At 39.6% G+C, this 27922-nt stretch overlaps 1 protein-coding gene across 1 annotated transcript in view; it reads right to left on the bottom strand.

Annotated features, from left to right (window-relative positions):
• LOC121882774 (titin-like) overlaps positions 1-27922 on the bottom strand; it is a 54850-nt gene that overhangs the window by 6085 nt on the left and 20843 nt on the right. The window contains exons 9-15 of the mRNA XM_042391216.1: positions 27719-27739; positions 24750-24943; positions 24440-24495; positions 19222-23455; positions 18082-18770; positions 13256-13475; positions 9388-9595 (exon numbers count right to left, since the gene is read on the bottom strand). Of these exons, the coding sequence (XP_042247150.1) occupies positions 9388-9595; positions 13256-13475; positions 18082-18770; positions 19222-23455; positions 24440-24495; positions 24750-24943; positions 27719-27739 (5622 nt within the window). The remainder of the gene's footprint in view (positions 1-9387; positions 9596-13255; positions 13476-18081; positions 18771-19221; positions 23456-24439; positions 24496-24749; positions 24944-27718; positions 27740-27922) is intronic.

Here is a 27922-nt window from a genome sequence, read left to right as displayed (position 1 = left end):
GCATCACTGAGTTTAAAAAAAAACAAGCTGACACTCGGCTCCTGTGAGGATGAAGCCTCAGCACAGTTAACATTTTCATTTTACACTGTTTTATCGTGCATTATTTGCAATAAACAAGCAGGTGGAGCCTTAAAACATGTTTAGTGTCTTTCTGGAGGCCGTTTTCACTTCACACTGCTGCTCAGATCAAACATGAAACCTTCTGATATCAGATCACAGGAGGTAATTCAAGTGTAAACACTCGCTTGTCTTTCATGGACTGATAAAACACTTGGTTGGTCTGGTGGCTGCAGCAGACAAAACTGTTTCTTAAAAACACGGTTTCTTAAGAGTGTCTAACAACTAAGATGATCAGAGAGTCTATCTTATGAACCTTAAGCTTAAACCTGCAGTGCTGAACTTTTACATATAAATGAACAGCCGTTACATTCAAGCCCTGCCAAACAAGTTCAGACGATGCTGATAAAGCCTTTCGCCACCAGGTAAATCTCTCTGTACTTCACAGTATACAGAGTTTTTAATCTGGTGTCGGGTTTGACATTCCCATGCTGGCCATGCTCTATGGGCAAAACATGCGCACGAGAGACTTCTGCTGGTTGAGCAGCTAACTTCTAGTTAGCTCATTGTTAACCTGAATGAGGATAAAATAATTAATCATCTTCTAGACTTTCTAAATGTTATCGAACTGAATACATCAAATTCTGATAATGAAACCAGTCATTTTGTGAGGGTTGTGTGACGCTCAAAACAATTTATCCACCGTTTAACAGCCACAACAGTAGCAACAGAGTAGGCTACAGCAGAGCCTATGATGTAAGCATGTGTCAACAGTGTTTTGTAATTACTCTCACTGCCAGAAGGCAGAGACAAGAGTCCGCACTCAAGCTTTAAGAGGTGTTTCTGAAAAACAACACAATTTAAACCGCTTTTAGAAATTATTGTAGATTAACGAGTGGCTCCTATGCCACTTTGGGGCAGCGGAGACGAGCAGTGAACACAACAGTGACATATCATCAGCTTTGAAGTTGATATGTTGAACTGTTCAACTTGAACAGTTGATTATTTCCACATCCAGCAGTTACGGAGCAACGTTATCATTCATTTGGAGTCGTGTTTCTGTCCACCTGGTGAATATAAGTCCAATACTCTTTTAGGTTCGTTTTGCTCTCTACCAACTCCTGAGGGAAATATCTGGCTCTTTAGCTGCTAAATGCTCCACTATGTTCACCAGCTAGTCTACAGCTAACTGTGTCTGTTTGCAGTTTGGTGCTGAGCAGGTAGTGTACAGTGGCTTTTTAGAGAAAAACAACACTATGAGAGCACTGAGAGTGAACCAAAACAGTAAAGTTGCAGCCGGACAGCTAAACAATGAGCTGAATTCACTATAACGCTCTGTAAAGCCAAGGGGAGCTGCAGAGTCACTGATAATTCTCCGTAGGTTCATCACTGCGAGCCACAACCAACACATTACATACTTTGTTGAAGGACTGTCCGTTATTCATATGAATTGTGTGAAAAATTCTGTGTGGGATCAAACAGGCCAATTTTGGAGAAGTGAAACCAGAATCTTGTAATCAAAACAATTCTCCTTAACATTAAATTCAAAAAACCTGGCTGGACCTCACTAACCTGATGCACCAGATGGTCTATTACACAGAATCATCTGCAAAGTTGTCCTTCAAAACTGTTTGGAAAAGGGAAGGCACTTTCAAAAAATACTTGGCAGGTGACTGAATGAACCATCTGTCTATCACGTCTATTACCATCTTACCTTGCGAGCAGCTGGATACGCAAGATCACACAAGAATCCTCACGGGGACCCTGACTGGTACGAACCACCGGTGGTTCACACATTAGCAGTTTGCAGCAAATGTAAAAACAATATTTTAAGATTATCACTTTAAAACCTGTAAAACCTATAAAAATCTATTAGCCATACCAACCTTCAGCCAGCCAGTAAATTGTATTACAGATAGACTTTATGACTCTACTGTAGCACTAAAGACACATGACTAACAACTTAGAAACCTGTCTGTTACACCAACACTAACATGGGCGAGAACCAAACTAAAACAAATCTCTGTCGGTAAGCCAACACGCGTGTGCTGCCGTGTGCTGCAGGATAAAAACGTGACCTGGAGTACCAGGGGCAAAGGTAAAGGACAAATACCTAAACAACAGCATTTGGAGTAGAAAACTACTGAAGGAGCTTCCCTCAGTAAGTTTTCAGGGAATCTTTTGATTAACAAGCTTTTATCTCGCACCAAAATGAATTGGTTGCTTCTTCCACCGACTCTCTGTGCTGTCAAGCGGCCAAATAAGATTAAAAGGAATGTGCAGCTCTGCAGTATTAACCTTCTGGGTTCTGTTCAGTGTTGACTGCTTTTTTCTGTTTCTCTGTCCTGTTCTTGGCAGGTCTGGATGCAGGATTAGTCCAAACAGGGTTCAGTGTTAATGAAAGGTGGCAAATCCAAGACAGACAGCAGGGGGACGACTGCAACCCCCAAAGAACCCCTCCAATCCCCCAGACGAGACAGAAAATCTGCTGATACTTTAAATTTCACAGTGGAAACCAGCTGCAGTTTTTTTCCACTGCTGGTACATGTAGGATTGATCAAATATTCACACGGAGTAAACCCCGGTGGTTTCAGTTTGAAGAAAAATTACTCAACTTAACTGCTACCACATACACACACACGCGAGTGAAGACATTCAGTGTATCGACTAAATGTCAGTAAATTAAATGTCTAACGTTGCTTTAGGTGATTTCAAGTCATCCTCATCGTTTGCAGCCACTAGCATGCAAATCTGCTCTTTTCACTCTGCTCTGTTAGTGTCCTTTACTGTAGAGTAGTTATTTAAAGACACTTGAATTCGTGCCGAACAAGGAACCAAGTTGATATTCCTAAAAAGATATATTTTACTGTCATTTTATGTAAATCTTTTTGGGATAAAAATACATCGACAGAAAGCATTTTCTAACTGTCAGATAAAAACTGTGTCTCTGAAATGTTAGTTAGTAAGGAATGAAAAACAGTTTTGCTTGACAGCCATTCATCTTTTTTTAAATTTACCTTATTGGTTATGAAAAAGATTAATTTACATGTACTGTAAAATCACATAATTAAAAAAAAATGATTTCATGTTGTTCATGGTGCAAGTTTTGAGACACAGCAGCTTTATTAAAGGCATCAAAGCTGTAAGCTGTTGGTTTGTTCTGGGCTGAATCAATGGATGAGTCCATAAACTTGTTGGATCGGTTTCTTTTCACACAGAAGAAACATTAAGTGAACCAAAATCCATCATTAAAAACCAGGTTAGAGCGTTCTCTCATCTCATTGGTCAGATTATATCATGAGAGAAATGTACTTTGTCATTAGTCCATTTTGTACCTTTATTCATTCTCCGGCTAGCTGTTAGCAACTGTTGAGTTCACTCAAACTTGCTGCCTTGTAGTCAGTCAGATGGAGGTCGGATCACATTGCCACCGCAAACAAATTCCAGAATTTGTTTATGAGTGGACTGAGACCACTTCCTCTAAAGTGTCTCTGTGCTGTGGTTTTGACTGAAGTATGTTCAGATCTGCCCAAACGAATCGTACCAAAGAGGAAAACCAACCAGACTGACATTCAACCGGACTAAACTACGCAGGTTTGAAAACAGCCTAAAGCTTGGTAGAGAGCATCCAGATTCAGCCCAGTTTTAACCACAAATTGGTCAACTCCAACTGATTTTAGAATCGGGCTGAATTTCTGCCAGATTGGTTGTCATTTTATGTGCGGTTTGAGGTCATGACGCCTGATTAAACATCTGAACGATCAATGATCTGTTGGATATCTGGCATTTCTTGCAGTACATAAGTATAACAAACCAGAGAATGCATTATGTGGATAGAATCTACTGTGACAAACTTAATCAAGCTTTTGGGTTGTTTCTGTACAAACTGAAGCGGCTAAAAGTAAAACTGACTTTCTCTTTGCTGCATACTCAAAATTGTTGTAAACAATCTTGTTTGAAGGGAACTTTATTGAAATTGTCAAAGGATTGAGTGAGTGGCAGTAAAGCGCTGCAAGACATCCAGTCTGCTGGAAATCCATACGAAGAAGAAGACCCTATTCATGTGTAGTGTGAGTTAACACAACATACACGATCAATAAAAAACGCAGTGTATGCCCACCTTTATGCACCATCCAAATCAAAATCTCAACAAACTATGAGCCAGATTGAAAAAAAAACCAGAATAATGATGGTCCCCAGGAGAAGACTCCTAATGATTTTGCTGACAGCGCCACCATCAAGCCACATTTTCCGCAATATCTAAATGCAAATCTTGTTGAGACTTTATATTGCAGTTTGTTGTTATTGTTGTTGTTGTATTGGGGGTTCATTAGTTCATACAGGTGTTCATGATATTGCACTCAGCCTGATAACCTCAGTAGCATCTCATCAGAGGCTAAATAATGATTCAGAAAATGAAATTGTTCCTGTCTGAGAGTCCAACAGGTCTGAAATGATAATAAGAATGTAACCTAAAAATATCTCTCCAAAAGGTTGAGATGATGGGAAATTAATGCCTCAACAGAAAAATCTCTGTCATGAGCTGAGGTGCTAAAGTCTAACAAGGTTGAAATTAGATTTTTCTGGCAGTAGAAAAGAGCAGCAACTGTGAGCCAGGAGTTAATAAAAGAGATGCTTTCTCTCCGTTAAAAATCAACTTAGCATTGATTTACAGTGGTGACTTCTGGAGATGTGAGAGAAAGATTTGTCTGTATGTGAGAGTTGAACTGTAGCACAGGGGAGTGAACACAAAAAAAGACAAACAGAGGACAAAGAAAAGAACAAAGAGTACATAAAAGTGTAGCTTTTTGTTTCTTTGCTGACCTCTAAATGTGTTCAAACTGGGCCTGAAGTGAAATTTAGCACACAAAGTGAACAGAAAGTGGACGTGAAAAGACTGAGACTGACGCAATTTGAGGAAAAGATTTGTTTGATCCTTAAAATGTCAGAAAAGTTGTGAAAATTGCCCTTCACAATCTCCTGATGCCCCAGCTGTTATCTCCAAATCCAACCAACAGTACCAAACCAAATCATTCAATCAGCAAATATTAACATTGGAGAAGCTGGAGCCATTGAATTTTGGCCATTTTGTCTTAAAAAACCAATGAACTATACAAATCGTTTGATACATTTTCTTTTGATTGATCAGAGTAATTGATTAATTGACTAAACATTTCATATATAGTTTAGAAAAACGGAGAAACCAGAAGGAAATGATAGAAACTACTGGGGGTCCAGGTAAGCTTTGAGCTGTCACACAAACTGCCTTTGTTACCAAGCTAAAAATGTGCTTTTGTTAGGTGAAAAATTAGAAAAAAGTACTTTACAAACACAATTTTCTAAGGGTGTTAAGTTATTTTTTAAAAGACACTCCTTAGGAGCCACAGTGGTCTGCTCTGTGGTCAAAAACATTCAGTGAGTTTATTCAGAGATAAATCTGGTGATATTCTGTATTTTTCTTATTGTTAACAAATCCCATGAAAAGTCCAAAACCAACAATGAATCGATCTAACAAGTTGTTATTGCTATATCTTATTCCTCTGTGCCCAGACCTCCATTGTTGAACAAAAACTATTAAAAACACATCAATGATCCACACAGCTGCACTGGGTGACATGTTCCTTCATCACCATGAACACAAACTGTAGTTTATTTTGACACAATCCCACATACGACGTCCTGCTGCTGCCAGAAATACTCACTAGAGCACCAGATGTGGATTCATCTGCTACTGAAAATAGTCCCCAACAAATGCACTATCCAAGGTTGAATCAAGGGCAACTGGACTTGGTTGAAAATACCTGGGGATGTTTCACCTCTCTCATACAAGGGTACATTCCTCACTGCATTGGACTGCACAAACTAGATTGCTTTTCTTGTGTTTGGGTGTGGGGTCTTTTGGATGGGTCAGTCTTAGTGTGTTGCTGGGTTTGAAAAACACAGGGATGCAGTGTTTGTTGAAAATCCTCCTGAGTTTCTCAGATACTCCAGACACATAAGGAATGACAATGTTGTTGCGTTTATTCTTCTTTTCTTCACCACCTGCAGTGTTCATATTCTTCCTGGATCTTGTGGCTGTTTTCACAAAGGTCCAGTATCCACAAGCTTTAAGAAAAGCAATCTCGTACGTGCACAAACTCGTATATCAGGGAAACTAAACAACCATTAAGCACACAAATGGCTCAACGCAGGAGGGCCTGCTCCGCAGATCAAGACTCAGCGGTTTACCTACACCAAGATAAGATAAAGATAAGGGTCACTCTTTCAAGGACAACAATGTACATATTTTGGTTAGGGAACAAAGATGGTTTGAAAGAGGCGTGAAGGCCATCTACGTCGAAGTAGGGAAACCATCTCTCAACAGGGGGGAGAGGTATACAACACCCTTCTCAGGAGACAACCATTCACATTTGGCCTCATGTGACACCTCCAACGACTGTCATTTACACTTGGCCCCAGCTGACTCCAACGACTCCAACGACTCTTAACGACTTTTACTACAACAGCCAGGAGCACTAACGAACCCAGTGGTATCAGTGACCTTGAAAACGACCCCACAGAGATTAAAAACCTGGGACTCCACACCAGTCAGTTAGAACTGAAGAAGCCCTTTGGATGAGATGCAACAAGTACCTTCAACCAAGTCCAGTTGCCCTTCAGTTCAACGCTCCTTGGATAACCATGACCTCGATGATTGAGACAACATACGCACTATTTCCTTCTGTTTGAGTGACATTTGTAAAAACTACAGTGGCCAGTGAAACTATATGTTTGTGAGGTGTTTTTAAAGATGCATGTCTCCAGTAAGAAACAATGACCTTGGAGCTGAGAGCCACAGACAGAGTGGAGAAGTCAGAAAGCATCGAGAGACAGACTAACAAATTGTTGGTTTTGGTCTTTTCATGGGGTTTAATCGAGTATAAAACTCGCCTTATCCTTAAAGTCTTTCAACCCTGTCGACCAAACTTTCTGAATGTAAACAAAGTCTCCTTGTCTATACGCGTCACAGTCTGGAAAGTGCTGTGGCTCCCTAAAGGGCAATTTATGAAACAGTCCAAGCAACAACTTTTAATTCAGTTAAAGTTTCATAATTGAATAAAATCTCCGGAGGACAAAAAGCTTTGTGAGTGAACTGACACACAATTAATGAACCACAATATTAATTAAGCTTTTGGACAATATGAGCTTTTGATGAATGCACCGATATTGTTTAATCAAGGCTGTGGATAGGCAAAATTAAAAACTTTTCACTTTGCCGTTGACACTTGCCAATCAACAAGGTCTTTGTCAGTGCAACGCCTACTTTTAGGATAAAATTCATCCACCTAAAGCTTTGTGTGAGTAAATCCAGGGGTTGCTGTCAATTATTTTTCCAGGTAAATACTAGTCTGTAAAATAAAAAAATAGTGAAAAGATGTGCATTGCAACTTCCCAGAGCCCAAAGTGACATCTTAATATGTTTTATTTTGTTCAACCAACAGTCCAAAACCCAAAGATGAAAGTTTCCAATGATATGACACAGAAAAGCAGCAAATCCTCACATCTGAGAGGTTGCAGCTAGAGAATGTTTGGAATTTTTTTCATTATATTTGCTTTTGCTCATCGTTTCAGCTCTAGTTGTTTTGTGGCAGATGGTTTTACTGACTAAAGAGACACGATTTCTAATGTGGATCTTTATCTTGAACAACAACAACATCCTGTAAGTTTCTACCTAGAAGATTGTTTGGGCCAAACCTTTTCTTGCCAAACATCAGTGCCTTTCTAAAGGGTATTTTGTGAGGATACAACCAAACCTGCTGAGCCACAGTTGCCTCGATCAGCCTAAATTCTGAGGGTGCAAGTACCAAACTCATCCGTTAGGCTCGACCTTTGAATCAATACAAACACCTTCAGGTGTGGGACAAAGTCCAGGACAACATCTGTTTCTATTTAGAAGATTGATTTTTTTTAAGCTTGATACCAAAAAATACTTTTTTCAATACCGTGCCTTGAGAAATATTGACAATTTTTTTTCTTCATTTCACAAAAGAGGCCAAAGTCAAAGTGGCCCTGAGGTGCAAAACACAACAACACTGGACAACATAACTGAATATACAACTAAATTCTCACAAAACAAAATGATAAAACTGAAAATACAAGGACATTTAAGAAAACACATTAGCAAAAAAGAAAAAAGCACAACAACATATCATAAAAAACTCTAACAAAGCAGAAAATGCAACATTTCACAAAATATATTAACAAAATTGAAAACACAATTACATTTAACAGAACAGAAAACAAACACATACAACAAAGCAGATGTAAAGTGTTGTATGGACCTCAGGGCCACTTTAGAAAGTTCTCAGTGTCACAAACACATTTCGGTCAAACCCAAAGAAGATTTGAAGGTCGATAAGCAGCCCTATTTCTACTGTCAACATCGGTAATGTGATCTATGAGGCATCAGACGCCATGATTGTTTACAGTCCTGATTCTGAAAGTCACGTAATGAATAAATTTAAGGCACTGTGATCACCAAATCTGACACAGCGACCTTCTCTGAAGACATAAATGTCATGTAGTCTGATCCCAGCATTATTTTTCAGTGCCTTATAAAACACACTTTGAATTATCTTGTGTATTAACTGTGCAATAAAATAAACCTTCTTTGTCTTGAGAGATTTTTGTTTTCAGTTTTCAGCTGGACGACACTGACTGGATGATATCTGAGGCTACGTTCACATCACAGGCCTTAATACTCAGATCAGATCTTTTTGTGTTGATGGTTCACATGCATGTTTCTAAGTGACATGTATCTGGCATTGGGGTGAACACCACTGAGGTCCTAAACTGCCACACGTGCAGATTTAACTGAAATATGGGCTGCAGACACACAAGAATAACAACAATAAAGTCATTTGTGCGACAGTCAAATCATAAACATGGATGACACAGCTGTGATAAGCTTATGATAAGTTCTTCCCAGTTTGGTTTGAATAGAAGCTTCTCCGTAAATATCCAACAAATTTGAAACTTCCTCGTTTTTCCATTGACCTTCATCACTGTTGTTGCTCTCCTCCATGTTTATTTTTACTGGGCACTAAATGACAATGACAGGCAATATGTGCAGAGAAATGTGATGTTAAAAAAAAAACACATTAAGTTCAATCTGAGCGTTCTGACAGCTGTCAAATAGCCAGAGATCGAATATGAATCAGATGTAGGACCATATATGCAAGTGGCCCAGATCTGATATAAAAAAATCAGATTCGAGTCACTTGAAGGCAAAAAGATTTGGGCCACGTCATCATGTAACGCAGCCTGATATTTCTAAAACTACTAGTTTACCTGCACACGGCTCCATGTCCTCGAACTATATGACACTCCCCTCCTTGACAGTAGTCCGGCTGGAGGACACACACACTCTGACAGGGCAAGCCGTCCACCGACTGGTAGCCCGGCTCACACAGACACTGAGCCTCCTTCGTCCGGCCATTCACCACGCAGCTAGAAAACTCGTCGCAGGCCATGAACTTGCAGGGATCGGCCTGATCAGCTGTGAGAAGAGGAAAAGAGGGAGAAAGCACAGCAGACATTAGTATTCATGAAATGTGTGTCCGTGCCTCCTCTCTCCAGGAGGTACTGAGGAGTGTTTGATTTTAATGAGATCCTCAGCTCCTGGTCTGCATTGAAATGTAAGATTTAGCCTTTGGCGTGGACAGCTTCCGAGACTAAACGTCAGATGCACTCTGGGGAAATTAGAATGTTTGGAGGGTTTCATGGTCGTGGATGAGATGTACGTCATGTGATGCCACAACATGTGGTCAGTATCTATCCGTTTAGCTGTAGATCATTCATATCTCCACAAGTATATGTGTGTGTTTGTGTTTGAGTCAGGGCTTCGACATGGATGCACAGAGGGAGACAGGAACTACAGCTTCACTGATACATCGGCCAGGGCCATGTTATCGGCCAATTTGATCTTATCACAGATATATTAACATCAGTATATGTTGACTGATAAGTAACAAGACATGTCAGTACAGAAACCAGAGACCACATCTGTTCATGATTCTTTAATAACTAAAATTCAAAGATACTTATCAAAATATTTATGTTGTGCATTTATGTTAAATAGGGCTGCGACTAATGATTATTTTCATCATCGATTAATCTGTTGATTATTTTCTTGATTAATCGATTAGATGTTTGGTCTATAAAATGTCAGAAAATGGTGAAAAATGTCGATCACTGTTTCCCAAAGCCCAAGGTGATGTCCTCAAATGTCTTGTTTTGTCCACAACCCAAAGATATTAAGTTTACGGTCACAGAAGACTAAAGAAACCAGAAAATATTCTTTTTTTAGACTTTTTTTCTTAAAAGATGACTCAAAACAATTAATTGTTTGTCAAAATAGTTGGTGATTAATTTAATAGTTGGCAACTAATTGATTAAACGACTAATCGTTGCAGCTCTAATGTTAAAAAGACCGTTATTGGCCGATTTACTGCAATCAGCAGTCAAACATCAACATCAGCCCTGGCCTCAAAAATCCAGTATGAGTCACACTAAAAACATTTAAAAAGAGTCATTCTGCATGATGAGAGTATTGTCAACAAAATGTACTTCACTTAACCCTGCATTAATGGGTTTTTGGCCACTTGTGGGAAGCACAACAATATATTATTCATCACCATATAAAGTTGATATGTCAAACATGTTAGCAAACAGTGGCCTATTTATATCCTGCAGTTACGGAGCAACATTATCATTCATTTAGAGTCGTGTTTCTGTCCATCTGGTGAATGTTAGTCCAATATTCACTCTCCTTTTAGCTCAGGTTTGGTCTCCACCGACTCCTAAGAAAAATATCTGGCTGTTCAGCAGCTAAATGTTCCACTTTCTTCACCAGCTAGTCTGTATCTTTGTCTGCCTGCTGTTTGCTGCTGGGCAGGTAGTGTATAGTGGTGTTATCAAAGCTTGTTTGCTGAAAACTGCTGCTACTGCTGATGCAGGTTGAACTGAGACTGAACCAAAATAGTCATTTGGGGAATTAATGAAAAGATGCTATAAAGCTCTCTAGAGCCTCTGTGGTTCTCAGTTAGTTCACTACAAGCGACTCCTTTGACATTGCACATAGTATTTGCCAATTAGCACTAAACTCAAAGTATAGCTGAGGCTGATGGAGATTTTAGTTTATCTGGGATTCTAACCAAATAAAATTCTGACCAAATGATGGTGCTAGAAGCAAGATATCCTGATGGGAACATGAATATCTGTACAAAATTAAAATTAAAATTTCATGGTAATCTATACAACAGTTGTTGAGACATATTACTTAAAACCAAAAATATCAACCTCATGGTGGCACTAGAGGAAAAACTAGATCATCAAAGTCATTAGGATTCATCCTCTGGGGAACATGAATGTCTGTACAAAATTTCATGGCAATCCATCCAATAGTTGTTGAGATATTTCAGTATTTCAGATATTTCAGCACAACCCCAATAGCATGACTAAAAATATGAATAAAAGTGGCTTAAAGTAACATTTTAAATGTGTAACTTACTATTAATGGAGTGTTTTCATGTCATTTAATGGTATTGCAACTTTAATAAAGTGCAAATTCAAGTGTAGATAAGAGTAATACATGTCTGTGTTTAATAACAACGAGCCAATTGTACAAGAGTATTGTTTCACCAAGAAATTGATCCCCAATCAAGATTTGCTGAAACACAATCAGCTACCTGTGAGGTAGTGGATGTTGCAGCAACACTTCCCATCTCTGCAGCTCACTTCTCATCTTCATCACTATTATTCCAGCACTATTATGTTCTGTATAGTCCCACTGTGTAATGGTGGATTTGACATATAGACCTAATTACCGAGTCTATTTCTTTGTGATCTCTGCTCTCTGCCTCCATCTCATCTGTGGAGAATATCACAATACAAAGCTTATCGAGCATGAGACGCATACAAAGAAGCACCGCTGATACAATAATGTGACTTATCATAAGATGCTGGCTTGTGTTGTCTCACAGACATAAAAAGCTATTGTAAGACATCACTGTACTGTAGCTGTATCAAGTTTACTGTTTTCCACCAGTGTGAAATTAGAAAAATACAGTTGTATGCAATAAAGATTATGGGGCATAAAACTAAACATTTAAGGCCATTTCCCCATATACCAATTAAGTATAGAAAAAAATAAAATTTTATTGATATACACTAAAAAATGCATTAAATTGGTTCAACTGTAATCTAGGAAATTAGCCATTAAGGGCTTCTTGTTTATGTAGAGCTTTCTGAGAAAATATAACATAAAGAAAACCAAATTATTGATGAGCTCATTATAGTTTGTAAAATGAAAAAAGTCTGTCTTTGTACTGGTTTCTAGGACTGCAACAATTAATCAATTAGTTGATCAACATAAAATTAATCTAATGCAGTCTAATACAATAGCCCTGCAATGACTCCTTACTTCGTGAAGGTTATAATGCTCAGTTTTTATTTAATCTGTTTTGGAGAGGCCTACGGGCCTTCATCATGAAATTTCACTAGATCAAGTATCGTGTTTCACTTTGCAGGCAGGAGAATATTATGTCAATATTGCTTCTTCATCGTTAAGGAGAGTCTACATCAGCAACCATGTGTCAAGCCTGTTCTATCAGCAGCTATTTGCCTGCTCTTAAACTACTAATATTTTTTATAATATATGTAGATCATAATAAAATTTCACAGTGCTAGAGGAGTGAGGTATTTTGACTTAGAGTGGAAATAAGTGTCTGTAGAGCAAAACAACAAAACTACCAACATTTAACCTGTTCAACTGTTATTTTTTCCCTTAAATTCCCCTCAAGCTCAAAAAGGAAAAGTTACTCCTCTCTGTCTGACTATTATTTATATATTTTGTAAGAGCTTATTCCATCTCTTCATATAAGCTACATGATTTTTAAAGTGAGTTTAATATTCAAACCCAAGACTCAGTGTTTTTATGGCTACACCATTCCATCACATGGAAATATTTGATATGTTTTGTGCATCAGTTTAAACACATTTTCCCAAAATTCAGCCAGACATATTTGGTATCTCTGGAAACTCTGGATCTCCAGTACAATTTAAAATGTAATTTTAAGTTCTGTGGGTTTGAACAAAGTTTGGACAAGTTTGTAATGATAGAGACTGAAGGTTAAAGAGGCTAATGTTTTTTTTATACCTGGTTCAATGTCCAGAGAGTGGGTGTCGATCTGGATGTGCAGGTTCTGGGCAGCAGCGGAGCAGAACTCCTCCAGGACACAGTGGACGGCCTCAGTGATGTTATACGGCACCGACTTGGCAAACTTCATCTTGCTGTTGATGACTACGCTGCCTTTCCTGAAGTTGAGAATCTCCAGTTTCTTGAAGCCGGTCAGGTTTGCCTGCAGGTAAGGCATTAGCTGCAAAGAAGCAGAAAAAAACATTAGATAAATAAAGCTGTAAACATAGCGTTCTATCATAGGCAGAGCAGACGGTCACACTGAGCCTGATTGCATCCTGCTACAAAACACAAGAGCCACAGACTCTGAACAATGACCCGCATTAGCTTTCCTGCTAAAGTCTCTGTCTTATCTAACTTACAAACATGAACACACTTCTTGTCCTGCACCTTAGCTTGCTGAACAAGCCACCAAACCAGCATTCACTGCGGAAAAGTGCACTGCTCACGTCAATTAGCAGGCGAGACAGCTATTTAGTTGCTCAGCTGCAGCACATTAAACAGCATGTGAACATACCTGCGAATGTCGCTTCAGACCCGTTAGGTTCTAGTGTGGTTTTTAATCTTTAATGCCAATGCTAACACCGCACTGTCTGTCCATTATTTGTAGCTACAGCAGTTTGTTTACTTTGTCTATCATTCAAACGCCTGCTGCTGTCAATCAAACATGCCACTCCACCTGACTGATGAAAAAAGGAGCATTTCTGATATTTCCCCAAAGACCTTTTTTCATATTGTTGATATTATTTTTGACTGCAAAAAGGGCCGACTAAATGTGATTTTTGTTGGACTTTAATATTTCTGTTTTGTGCACTCCTATTAAAAAACCAAACTGTTGTCAGTTATATTGGGATCTTAAAATGCTAACGGAAAATTGTGAGGTTTCATGCTCTTAAATTACAGACATACCTCACAACACCTACTGAGGCAGCTGCTTAAATCTCAATGAATTCAAATTTATCAGTGAAAGTTATTATTTCATACATTTCACAGATATTTATAAGCATTTTTGCATGAAAGCAGCAGTAGGAAATTTATTTTGTTGCTTTTATGTGTCTGTATATATGTGTGTGTGTGTGAATAATATATCCTGAAATTCTAAAAATGTTTATAAGTGGTACTGGTAGCGACTGCCACTGATGTGATAATGTTGTTTATGGAGGAGATGCAGTTAAGCAGCACACTGCTTGCTGAGATGAGTAACGGTGGCTTCAGTTTGTTTCACTTATCTGTTTTCTTCACTTATTTATTCTATCATCAAGGTCACTTTCTTTAGAGAGAGTTCCAATCTCAAAACAGACAGCATATCAACAAATTAGTATCTCTCAGAATCCAGTTAAACTCACAGAAAACGCTTCAAAAAGCCTCAGAAGTTCCACATTTCTACAGAGCACACAATTATACTGAAAAAAAAACTGAAACACTCAACAATTTTGTTTCCATAATTCCCATATGGCCGTACATAATTACCTCTTTTGATGCAGTTAACAAAACTGCTCAGCAAAATGAATAATAAAATCTTTTCAGAAAATGTGGGTCTCCAAAGGATTTAGAGCACTTTTTTTTTTAATAAGGCAACATATAAGCCTGAACCAATATATTCTATTCATGTGATAATTACTGAGTTTCAGTGTTTGGATTGATTTTTTTTTTTTAATCACTGTCAGGGATAAGCAACAACAGACTTGAGGACACTGAGACAAACCTGGTGGCTGAAAGGATGCTGTTTTGATTCCTCATGTTAAACAGACAAATAAAAAACCTTCTTAAAGCTCCTCCTGTGGTCCTTGTACCCTTCAGCAAGGCATTTATCCTTAAAATGCATCAGTCCAAAGGCTGGGCAAAGACTTTTGTGACGCAGTTTACTCAGAAGTTTGGTTGCTTGATCTAATTAAATAAGTTTAATGCAGCAGGTTGTTCTTGTGAAGCTGAGTAAACACCGTTAGGACAAGAGATAAAGCGTTAAGCATCTTGACAGACAGTTTCAACATTTATTTTCACACTTTGAGACTTTGAACTTGCTACAGGGCACCTTTGGAATAAAAGTTCAAATTGAAAATATTTTTGGTAGCCAAAGTGCAGTGCATTTTATTCAGGTCTGAGTAGATGAAACATCCAGAGACTACAACTTACACAAAACGCTGCTGCCAGGTTTTTAACATGTTCAAAGAAAAGCAACCTGCTCACTTCGTATGAGCCTGATCCTCTTGCAGGGCCCTATCAATGGTTTCTGAATCACTAGAGGGTGACTGGACCTTTGCTGTCCGAGCCCCTCAATTGATTTTTATTTTATGGCTTTTTCTTAAGTGATGGTAATTTGTGTAACTGTTCTTCATTATTTATCTTGACTTTTATGTTTTGGATTTCATTTACTTTTTACTTCTTGTTTTTACTGTAAAGCACTTTGTAACTTTGTTATGAAAGGTGCTGTTAAAATAAAGTTATTATTATTATCATTGTTGGTTTCTCCTCATTTAACACGCCAGTACGCTGCTTTGTCTCTAGTCTCAACTGTAGATCTGTTGAAACTGAGTTTTATTATAATTCTGTCATGCTGCATTTTAATCTGCATCATTTCTCATAGGAATCAAGTTTGTATATTGTAAATTGTGGAGACTGAGATACTCGTAACAAATAACTGGACATTGACTTGCTTTAAATGAAAAGTGAGGGGAAACATTTACAGGCATCTGGACACTGCTTACGGCTCAAAAGCTGCATTTCAGCCTCAACACATCTGAAATGAACAGTTCTTCATCTTAATTCACACCACCTACTGCACGGGATCGTTGCATATGCCTCTACATTTGCTCCTAACTCTCTGCCTGCATGCAGGCTAAATGCAAAGATTAATCGAGGTTATAACAAAGACACATGTTCCAATTGATTTTTGTTTACTGTGATTTATTTCAGTGCTATTGTCATGTTTAGAACATGTTCTGAGGCTCAGAGGGACACAACGCTCTTAAAGATTGTTTCTTTATTTATCTAATGAAGGTTTGCTGGCCGTGCTTGAACTCTCTCAGCCAGTTCATTTATATTCACACCTGGGAGCGTCCTGCTAGAACAGCAACCTTCTAATAGTGCACACTGGGAACGGCCCAGTACGAATGGTTTACTGATGAATCATTGCTGTTTGATATGAAAATGTATCCACAACAGAGAAGACTCATGGCATATCAACAAATATAAAATATGTCATTTTTTTTCAAGGCTCTTAAGACATTTGGTGAGTCCTTGAACACAAATGAATCACATGAATGAAGAATAAAACACACAGAGGAGCTTTTGTGCCACAATCAATTGTGGTTTTGTGCATCTTAAATACAGGAAAACACTTACATTTAACCCTGGGCCTTATTGCTCATTCCACCCTTTATCTACAGAGGAATCTCTAAAGAGTCTCCTCACGTCTTAGCTTTACATGCATATATTGTTATATGCACACATGCACATATTGTTATTTCTTCTTATTCTAAGAATGATGAAGACCGACCACAATAGAGGCTACAGATGAAGGCTTGATTAAACAGCTGCTAATTCCAACAAGTCATACATCAATGTCTCAGTCTACAACAGCTGAATTAACTACTCAGTCTTAGTTAATCTACAGTAAACGTTTAATATTTGATCATCAGAATTTCCATAACTTCCCGCAAAAAACAGAGTAATTAATCGAGAAAATTATCATTAGATTAACCAAAAATATCTTTATATTTTTATTTTCTCATGCATTTATAGAGATGTATATATGTTCTATTTCTGAATATCTGATTTTGAAAACAAAGTACTCCAAATGCAGCCGAGTTCAGAGGGAGTTTTCTTAATGAATTTAAAGAAAAGCTTTTCATCACACAGCCCTGCCACTCTGATCCAACTGATTCAAACCAGCCGAGCACAAGCAGCCAAAAGGGCATCTAAATTAAACTGCTGCCTCTCTGCTTTTTGAAGGGATTTACTCACTTGTTTAGGGAGGAGTGCTAATCAGAGCTGCATTCAAGTGAGAGTAACTGGCAATAATAACAACCTTAGTAAAAAAAAAAAAGTACCTGATAAAAGTGGTGGGAATAAGAGTTGAGCTCCTGTCTTGAGCACTATTTGATTTAAGAGTTTGACTCAAGAATGTTGATAGTTGCTAACAATATGAAGATGCAAATGTGATGAAATAGAGCCTTTAGACAAACCTAGTTAAATGTCTCAAATTCATGAAAGGTTAAACTGATGCCGCCGCCGTCTTGGTTGGCATTTCTCCCACAAGGAGTCGTCTTCATCTATTTATGACTGCATTCCCATTGCATGTTCTGCTTGCCTTATTCATTTAGCAGAATCATTGTTTGTAGTAAAATGAAGACCTATATCTACCTGCCTGAGCTTGAAATAATTCCCTCACTTTCTCTCTTCATCCAAAACACCAAAACATATCCATTAACAACAATCTGAATCTGCAGGTCTGACTCGCAGGGGTTCTGCACAACACTTTCAGAATGAAAACAAAAACATCTCAACTACTGCAACTGCCTTTATATGAGAGTCAGTCTCTGTCTCTTCTGCAGGTGGTTTAAACTGCTCACTGGTATATAGAAGAGAGATCAGATCACCCCGATACTGGCCATTTTAAGATTATTCTGTACGTTTTTAAAGCTATGCATGGTTTGGCACTAGCCTACAATTCTGTTCCACATTCCCAGTCAAAATCCAAAGGTGACTGAGCTTTTTCTATCATTGAATCATTGATACAATGTGCACTCTCAAAAATTAATTACAATTAATTTTCTTCTCCTACTCACCACATTTAAGAAGGTGCTCTCCAAGGATCTGTATTCAGACGACGTCTTGTTGAAGAGGTCCTCTGAGAAGTCCATGTTGGTGACGCGCAGGCTGAAGAACACCACCAGCTCCCTGCCATGGCTGGCTGTGGTCATGGCGGGCGTAGTCAGGTATCTCACTGGAGGCGGGACTGTGACGCTGTTGGAGGGGTGTTCCTCAACCACTGTCGGGAAGCCACTCGCCTCGTCCGGCAGCTCGTTTGCCTCCGTCACTGCCACGTCTATTTGGTCCAGCTCCACCGCCAAGTCTTTTATAGTCACATCGATGACGTCTTCATTAGTGGCCGGTGGGCTAGTTTGGCTTTCAACTACTTCCTCTACTGCTTCTTCTAAGTCTTCATCCATAATTACGATGCTTGGCTCAATTTGCTCCAAGTCTTCCTCAGGCTCTGTGCTGTCATCCTCTGAAGACTCAGGAGCAGAGGAGATTACAGATTGCTCCGCTACCTCAAAGAGTCCAGAGTCTATATTTGGGCTGGGTGAGGACACTTCAGACTCGAGAGAAGTTGCTGGAGGTGTGGGGAAGAAGTCTGAAACTGGTACTGCTGTTACACTTTCAGGGGATGAATCACTTTCTTGTGTCTCCTCCAGCAAGTCTTCTTTGACTTCAGTGCCCTCTGATGTGTCTTGGTTGTCTGGAGCTGTCACATCTTTGAAATATCAGGTAAAAAGGCTGAATTAAGTCATGAGTTCTCACAAAGGATTTCCACAAATTACAAAAAAATGTGCCTGCTATGAGAATTATACATAATACATTCAAACTGCTTCATACTGAATTTTCAGTTTGAATCCTCACTGCCACACTTAGACTCCTCACTGATAACCAAATAATAATTGTAAACACTGGTACAGCACCTATCGCAATATCTGCAGAACAGAAAAGGTAATTAAAGTCAACAGCTTGTGTTTACTGCATTTCAAATAAATAAGAAGGACAAGCACATTTCAGCAGACATAGAGCCCTAAAAATAGAACATTAATATGTCAGAGGATCTTTAATTAACTGCTGCAATGTCAGTGCACAATTCTATTACCATAATTCAATGCGTTTAATTACATCATATTTCATGCGCTGCACAGCCAATGATGCCTGATCCTCACCTGTTTTATCAGAGGTTGTTTCAAAATGCAGGTCACTCGTGTCTGTTTCTGATGTTGTGACGGCATCGGTATCACTCTCCACCTGAGTGTCCATGCTGTCAACATCCTCCTCAATGTAAAAGTCATCAATGATGGGATACTCATGGTCAGGTTCACCTTCGTCTCCTTCAGAAGGCTGGATCTCTATTGGTATAACGGGCAAATTATCTACCTCATGGGGCTGGTTATAGTTAGGCCCGATGGGCTGAAGGAACTCGACATCTTCCACAACATGAACAGCATCCTCTCTAAAGTGAAGATCGTCCACATCATCCAAGGGGTGAAGGATTTTAATTGATTCGGCTGGTGGCTCAGTTATGTCTTCCTCAAGTACTGGTTCTGTGACTTCAACTACAACCCCCTCGTCTGATTCTAGCTCTGAAACCCCGGGCAGATCCTCTGCTGATGTTAAAACATCAATCGCGCCTTCCTCTGGTTCTGAAGCTTCTTCTGGTTTTGGATTTTCAACTAACTCCTCTCCTTCAGCTTCTGGTGGAATTTGTGCTTGAGAAATGTCCTCTAGGTCTTCCTCTGGCACTTGAACCTCTACCACTTCTTCCTCTGGTTTTACATCCTCAACTACATCCTCATCTGACTGTGGGATTTCAGGTGCATCTAGTGGTACTTCGTCTGACTCTTTCTCTGGTTCTGGTTCTGGTTCTGGTTCTGTTTCTGGAGCTAGCTCTACAACCTCTACCATTTCTTCACTTGGTTCTGAATCCCCTTCTTGCTCCTCTTCTGATTCTGCAGCCTCAACTACCTCGTCTCCTGTTTCTGTCACTTCAGTTACATGCTCTTCCAGTTCTGATTCTGGTTCAGCTGCTGGTTCAACTTCACCTTCATCTGATGCTGGAGCTTCAACAATTTGTTCTACTTCATAAATCTCTACCACTTCCTCCTCTGACTCTACAACCTCATCTTCTGGTGCCAGGACCTCAGCAACCTCTTCTTTTTCAGCTGGTGTTGCAACATCAAGTGCTTCCTCCTCAACTACCTCTGCTTCTGCGTCCTCAGGAACTTCAGGTACTGTTTCCTCAGAAACATCAGGTACTGTTTCCTCAGGAACTTCAGGTACTGTTTCTTCAGAAACTTCAGCTACTGTTTCCTCAGAAACTTCAGATACTGTTTCCTCGGAAACTTCAGGTACTGTGTCCTCAGAAACTTCAGGTACTGTGTCCTCAGGAACTTCGGGTACTGTTTCCTCAGAAACATCAGGTAGTGTTTCCTCAGAAACTTCAGGTAGTGTTTCCTCAGAAACTTCAGGTACTGTCTCCTCAGGAACTTCGGGTACTGTTTCCTCAGAAACATCAGGTAGTGTTTCCTCAGAAACTTCAGGTAGTGTTTCCTCAGAAACTTCAGGTACTGTTTCCTCAGGAACTTCAGCTACTGTTTCCTCAGAAACTTCAGGTACTGTGTCCTCAGGAACTTCGGGTAGTGTTTCCTCAGAAACTTCAGGTACTGTTTCCTCAGGAACCTCAGGTACTGTTTCCTCAGAAACTTCAGGTACTGTTTCCTCAGAAACTTCAGGTACTATTTCCTCAGGAACTTCAGGTACTGTTTCCTCAGGAACTTCAAGTACTGTTTCCTCAGGAACTTCAGGTACTGTTTCCTCAGGAACTTCAGGTACTGTTTCCTCAGGAACTTCAGGTACAGTTTCCTCAGGAACTTCGGCTACTGTTTCCTCAGAAACTTCGGCTACTGTTTCCTCAGGAACTTCAGGTACTGTTTCCTCAGGAACTTCAGGTACAGTTTCCTCAGGAACTTCGGCTACTGTTTCCTCAGAAACTTCAGGTACTGTTTCCTCAGGAACTTCAGGTACTATGTCCTCAGAAACTTCAGGTACTGTTTCCTCGGAAACTTCAGGTACTGTTTCCTCGGAAACTTCAGGTACTGTTTCCTCAGGAACTTCGGCTACTGTTTCCTCAGAAACCTCAGGTACTGTTTCCTCAGGAACTTCAGGTACTGTTTCCTCAGGAACTTCGGCTACTGTTTCCTCAGGTACTTCAGGTACTATGTCCTCAGAAACTTCAGGTACTGTTTCCTCAGAAACTTCAGGTACTGTTTCCTCAGAAACTTCGGCTACTGTTTCCTCAGAAACTTCAGGTACTGTTTCCTCAGGAACTTCAGGTACAGTTTCCTCAGAAACTTCGGGTACTATTTCCTCAGAAACTTCAGGTACTGTTTCCTCAGGAACTTCAGGTACAGTTTCCTCAGAAACTTCGGCTACTGTTTCCTCAGGAACTTCAGGTACTGTTTCCTCAGGAACTTCAGGTACTATGTCCTCAGAAACTTCGGCTACTGTTTCCTCAGGAACTTCAGGTACTGTTTCCTCAGGAACTTCAGGTACAGTTTCCTCAGGAACTTCGGCTACTGTTTCCTCAGAAACCTCAGGTACTGTTTCCTCAGGAACTTCAGGTACTCTTTCCTCAGGAACTTCGGCTACTGTTTCCTCAGGTACTTCAGGTACTATGTCCTCAGAAACCTCAGGTACTGTTTCCTCAGGAACTTCGGGTACTGTTTCCTCAGAAACTTCAGGTACTGTTTCCTCAGGAACTTCAGGTACTGTTTCCTCAGGAACCTCAGGTACTGTTTCCTCAGGAACTTCAGGCACTGTTTCCTCGGAAACATCAGGTACTGTTTCCTCGGAAACTTCATGTACTGTTTCCTCGGAAACTTCATGTACTGTTTCCTCGGAAACCTCAGGTACTGTTTCCTCAGGAACTTCGGGCACTGTTTCCTCAGGTACTTCAGGTACTGTTTCCTCAGGTACTTCGGGTACTGTTTCCTCAGAATCTTCAGGTACTATTTCCTCAGGAACTTCAGGTACTGTTTCCTCAGAAACTTCAGATACTGTTTCTTCTGATCCTGCAGCTTCAACCACCTGTTCTTCTTGTTCTGAAACCTCATCTACATATCCACCTATTTCTGACTCTTCCTCTGGTTCTGGAACTTGTTCTGAAACATCAATCGCATCTGGTTCTGTAGCAGGATCTGACACCTCAACTATATCTTCTTCTGGTTCTTGAACCTGTTCTACCTCTTTTGTAACTTCAACTATTTCCTCTTCTGGTTGCAAAACTTCAACTTCTTCCACTCCTTCCTCCTCCAAAACCTCAACTGCGCTATAGTCTGGTTCTGCCCCTTGTTCAAATTCTTCTATCTCTAAAACCCCTACTGGCTCTGAAATTTCAAGCTCATTCTCCTCCATTCCTGTAACATCAACTGCCATATCCTCTGGCTCTGTAACTGCCAACTCCTCTTGGTTTTCTACCACTGACTCCTCCGGCTCTGAGACTTCCTCTACTTTTTCCTCTGGCTCTGAAACTTCAGGCATGCCTATCTCTGATTCTGATTCTTCTGAATTCTCTTCCTCTGGTTCAGACACCTCAGTTAGTTCAGGTGTTGGCACCAAAACCTCAAGGACTTCTTCATCAGGTTCCGCCACTAACTCTCCCTCTGGTTCTAGCAATTCAACATCAGTTTCTAATTCTGAAACATCCTGGTTCTCTGTTTCCGAAGCCTCACTGGGGTTATGACTGTTAGGTACACCCAAATCTACCTCTTCCTCATCTGGGAGAGCGTTAACTTCTTCTTGAATGTTTGCTGTTGGCTCAGTGGGTGGCTGGCCTGTGATGGCTGAGAGTGTTGTGACTGGGAGTCCCAAGTCAGACGGCTCCTCTTCAGCAAGAGTAGTAGTGGTAGGGGTAAGCTGAATAATATCCAAACTGGGATTTTTGCTGTCCTCATCAATAGGAGTCAGATCTTCCTCTGATATCAGGTTAGGAGACATATTGATATATGGAGCATCTGTCTCCATCTCGAGAATCACAGAAGGAGTTGGGATGTAGTCTCTCACAAGTTCACCAGTTTCATCATGATGAATGGTTTCAATCTCATGTGTAATGAACAGCACTTCTTCTTCCTCCCCTTCTTCATTTGATTGCTCGGGTTCACTCACATAAATTTCCTCTGACTCATCACTGATATCCTCTGGGGCCGGGGGTTGATCACTGCTCTCTGATATCCCACCAGTCACTGCAGTCATCTCATCATCTGGGACAGCTGTGGGATCCAGCAGGGTCACAAGGGCGTTTTCCTTCTCCAACGGAGTGAGGGGAACCACCAGCCGAGGTTTATCAACGTCCGGCTCATCAGTGAAAACTTCAAACTCGTTGTGGGAATCAGGCTCGCTGGACTGTGAAGAGATGAATATATGATGAACGCAAGAAAAAAGGCTGCAAAGGTTGAGTTCTATAGCTTCATTATAATTTCTGACCTGTAAATTATTAGGAAGATCCCTAGAAAGAGCTATTAGTACTAATTACAAGGAAAATGGAGACAGCGCTCATTTGATACACTTACTATTAATTAGTTTCAATTAATTGCTTATATCCCCTAGAGAGTCATTCAGTCAGTGCACAGCAGGTCAGCTGATCATTCAAAAAATGTGAAATTAGTCTACAGGCAAGCACACAAAAACCATCAAATATGGTTATCAAATATAGTGAATTAATTCACTTACATAGGCTATATTAATTTAATTACTTCCTATTAAGCACTACCATTTGATGTAATTCTGTTGATCTTGTCTTGAGTTTTTAGGAGAGGTCTTTGTATACTACATACCTTCACAAATGCTTTCACTTCACTTTCACTTTCAATCACTTTGAATTCATGTATAGATGAGCATATGCAGGTAAATGTGCGCTTTTATAATGTTATAGAATATATATTTGATATGATATATAATAACAATAAAATAAAAATGTATCTTTGTTTAATAAGCATTGAATAAAATCACTCTGTGCAATGTAAAAGTGTCACTTCATAGTGCCAATCCCACTGAGAATCAACACCAACTCATGCAACTCTACACATCTTTTCGCAGTAAATATGCAGTTGTTTGCTAATATGTTACCCATAACAACCTTTTTAAGCCAACATTATGCAGGGCCATAATTCTGTCTGTTTGTTTTGGAGACTTTCTGCCCCCTGTGGCCAAAAGTCACTTAATGTAGCTTTAAGCATTTAAGGTTATGGCATGCTAGTCATTTGTATTATGCAAGAGGCATTAAACATACTTCACTGTAATCACAACAATGAATACTTAATCACAAACTCTATTTAAATATGATTCTTATCTGAGTCTAGTTCCAGTAGCAATTGCAAAACCTCTTACCTCATTCACCACTTCTACTGAAGAGGTTGATGTCAGTGCTGGTAGGAGGACAGATTCTGTCAAAAAAAGTAGCACAAAGCATTTTTAGACTTGAGATGCAGACGAAATATCATCAATTATTCAATTTTTACCACCAACTGGCTTTAGTGGACAGATGGGGTTTATAAAATCAAAGCATTTCAAATATTTAAATGCAGCAACACCATTTGGTATACAGTATTTTACATTTAGTATTAATTTAAACGAAAAGGAAAGGAAACAACAATATAAAAGTGACAATAATGTCTCTGAGGAGATGCTGCCACTGTACCTGGTTCGAAGTTAAGCGAGTCCAGATCAATTGGCAAAGACGCCTCCTCACGCAAAGCCTTGGTCACCATTTCCTTGAGCTTGGAGTCAACTGCAGACTGTGGAGTGCTGGTCGCTGTCTCTGAATTCTCAGAGTTGATTTTAGGTGAGTTAATCTCAAAGACGAGAGAGTAGTGGACTGAGATTCCTCCAGGCCTGAAAAGGAGATATTTTCTTTCTGATTCAGAGTTGATCACCGATTTTTCACAGTCATTGTATTGATTAACTAATCTATGAATGCTCTGCAGCTACAGTCCTACTGTTATGGTTGTTCTGTGCTGTTTCTCAGTAACAACATAACCTATTTTTCCTTTAACTCTATGATGTAAAGAAAATCCAATACATGAATGTCACAAGTATAACTTCCTGATATTATTCATCTTAACCACCTCATTTTAACACACAGCATGTGACCAACAAAGGTTATCAAAAGTTGTTTTTTGCTGCTGTAAGAAGCATAACATTCAGAATGCCAGGCACGCATATCTGTCACTATATTTTGGAGAAAAAAAAGGAAAAAAGAATGACTGCATCAAAACCTCATCAATATTCTGGGCAGCTACTGTCATCAAGAGAGAATAAGTTGATTTGCGAAGTGTGACTCTGATTAGAATGGCAATGATGTGAATTTCTTTTTTTCTTTTGTGCAAACTGATTCCCGCCAAACAAAGCACTCCTTCATTAGGTTGCAATTGTGGTTCTGTGTGTAAAACACCCAGTGCATTACTTTCTTCCAAACTCAGACAGCTCTTTGTCTGGAGTGGACCTGATTGTGTCCAATATCTGTAAACACACACCTCGTCTATTCTCTATAGGTGGCTGATATCCTGAATTTACTGTCCTAATGAAATATTTCTTCTTATCCAGGTTAGGTTGTCTTGATATTTCCAATGCACCCACTCCCTGCTATTCAATATGCTAGACTTGTTGCCAACCATGTCATCACCTGGTATCGAATCGAGCTCCTCTTTTGCTCTGATAAAAACAGGTGGGGCAGGCACAGGGGTGCAGTCCACACATTGTAGGCTTGTTAACTTTTCAAACAGAAAAATGTACCTTGAACTATTCCTCAGGGTAGATCAGCCTTCCTGACAACAAGCAAAACAGCTCTTCCTTTTGCCTTTTAATGTGTAAACCCTGGTTTCAAATAGTTCATTCCTTTATCTGCCATACACAGCAGCAATCCTTGCCATATTTCTTTCTCTGTCTTTTCATCTGCTTTCAAAAACTTCATGACTACCTCTAGGATTAAGTCTCCACTAATACATTTTTCTTCTGCAAAAATCATGACTGTGTAACAAGAAAGAGGTCACTTGTAGTGTCAAACCTGCAGAAACTCAACTACTCCACAGCTCTACTGAGCTCTTTTGCCTCTTTTTAGCTCATAGTTTTGGTTTTACGGCAGATTTGTTGTATGAGTCAGTCTCTGATAAACCCACTGCACTACCTGCTCAGCACCAAACAGAAAACAGACAAAGTTAGAGACTAGCTGGTGAGGAAAGTGGAACATTTAGCAGCTAAAGAGCCAGATATTTTTCTTAAGAGTTGATGAAGACCAAACCAGAGTTAAAAGGAGAGTGAATAATAGACTTACATTCATCAGGTGGACACAAATGACTCCAATGGGATGAAAATGTTGCTCTATGTCAACTGTTTGCTAATGCTTTAGCTACATAATTTTTATAAAGTTATAAAATGTTGAGTTTACAGTTTGGAAACAAAGTTCAAGTCAATTCAATTCATATTGTTATTTTTCATCCCCAGCAGGGCAATTAAAAAGTATATGCAGCAGAGCACATACAGTATACAAGCACAAGCATACAGGTCTCAATAAAACCCAAATGATAACATACAACAAAATGCTAAAAAAGCAGTGAGACAGTAGTAAGTTGCAGACCATAAAACCAAAACAATGAGCTGAAAGAGGCCTAAAGCTAGGATAGGCAATTTATTTTAAAAGCATTTTTTGTTATATTTGTTGAATTTATCTGTACATCCCAACAGCTTGGGAGCTTTTTCTTTTTAGTCTTTTCCAGATAAATGCCTACCCCAGCTTTAAATGCCACACGGACTGTAGATTTGGGTGATAATTCTCTGTGTGCCTCTGAGGGGAACAACCCCCTCTGTAAAAGTTTTATACCTCACATAAATGTCTAATCCTGTTTCACAACTGGCTATGAACCACACAGCTTTGCATTTGTCACTCTTGCACTGTGGTACTATAAAAAAAATGACTGGACAAAAACAGAGTAGGTCGCATAAAGTAAAAAAAAAAAAAAAAGCCAAATATGCAAATATTCTCAAGATCAAACTATGTTGTCACCTGCAACATGTTCTTGATTTCTGTAATGATTTTTGTTATTGAAATAAATAAAGTAAATCACACCCTTCCTTGCTTCTTACTCTGAGATAGTTTGTTCGTCTGGCAGACAAAAGCAGGAGGAGTTCCTTCGTAAGATTAGCAGACAAGCCCCCTGCTGACGCCTCATCTCACAGACCCCACGAGGGAAGGCAAATTAATGTGGGTGGGAGGGGCAGCTTGACAATTACTGTATCCACAAGACTTTCTGTTTCATTGCTCACCTGCCTTTTTCTGATAATGAAAGAAGAAGAAGCCTGAGTGCATTAACGAACTTTGGAGAAAAAAAAATCTGCACTATACACCTCCTGTTAACCTTTAACAAGAATGGGATTCAGAGGACAAACATCTCCCTCTCAGCAAATATTGGGCCCTTGGAAATCACTGTGCAGATTTCTATTTTGTATTGTCTTTGTAAATGTCTGGGCAGTCTTGGGTTTATATAATCCCCCTCTGCGCATCAGACTTGGATCCAGATAAATGCTGTGTTGCATATTGGCAGGAACCAACACAAACACACGAGGGTGGGGGCGGCTACTACACACAGTGTTTCATCTCTTTGTGTCATTTACCCGTCAGTGTCCTGGGTCTCGCTTGCGTTGGGGAGAAGAAAAGAAGTTGTTAGAGCTGGAAATAAAAGAGTAACAGGAAGAATGATACCAAGAGGATGAACAAGAGCCACAAGAGATGACATCATGTCAATGTGACATTTCAAATTTTACACTAAACAACACACATTTTGTTTTCCTCAAGCATTTGAAAACTTGGTTTCGAGC

This window comes from Thunnus maccoyii, chromosome 17 (genome assembly GCF_910596095.1).
Source record: "Thunnus maccoyii chromosome 17, fThuMac1.1, whole genome shotgun sequence".
Classification (NCBI taxonomy): Eukaryota; Metazoa; Chordata; class Actinopteri; order Scombriformes; family Scombridae; genus Thunnus; species Thunnus maccoyii.
Note: the sequence above shows the minus strand (reverse complement) of the source record. Positions and strands in the feature narration are given on the sequence as shown.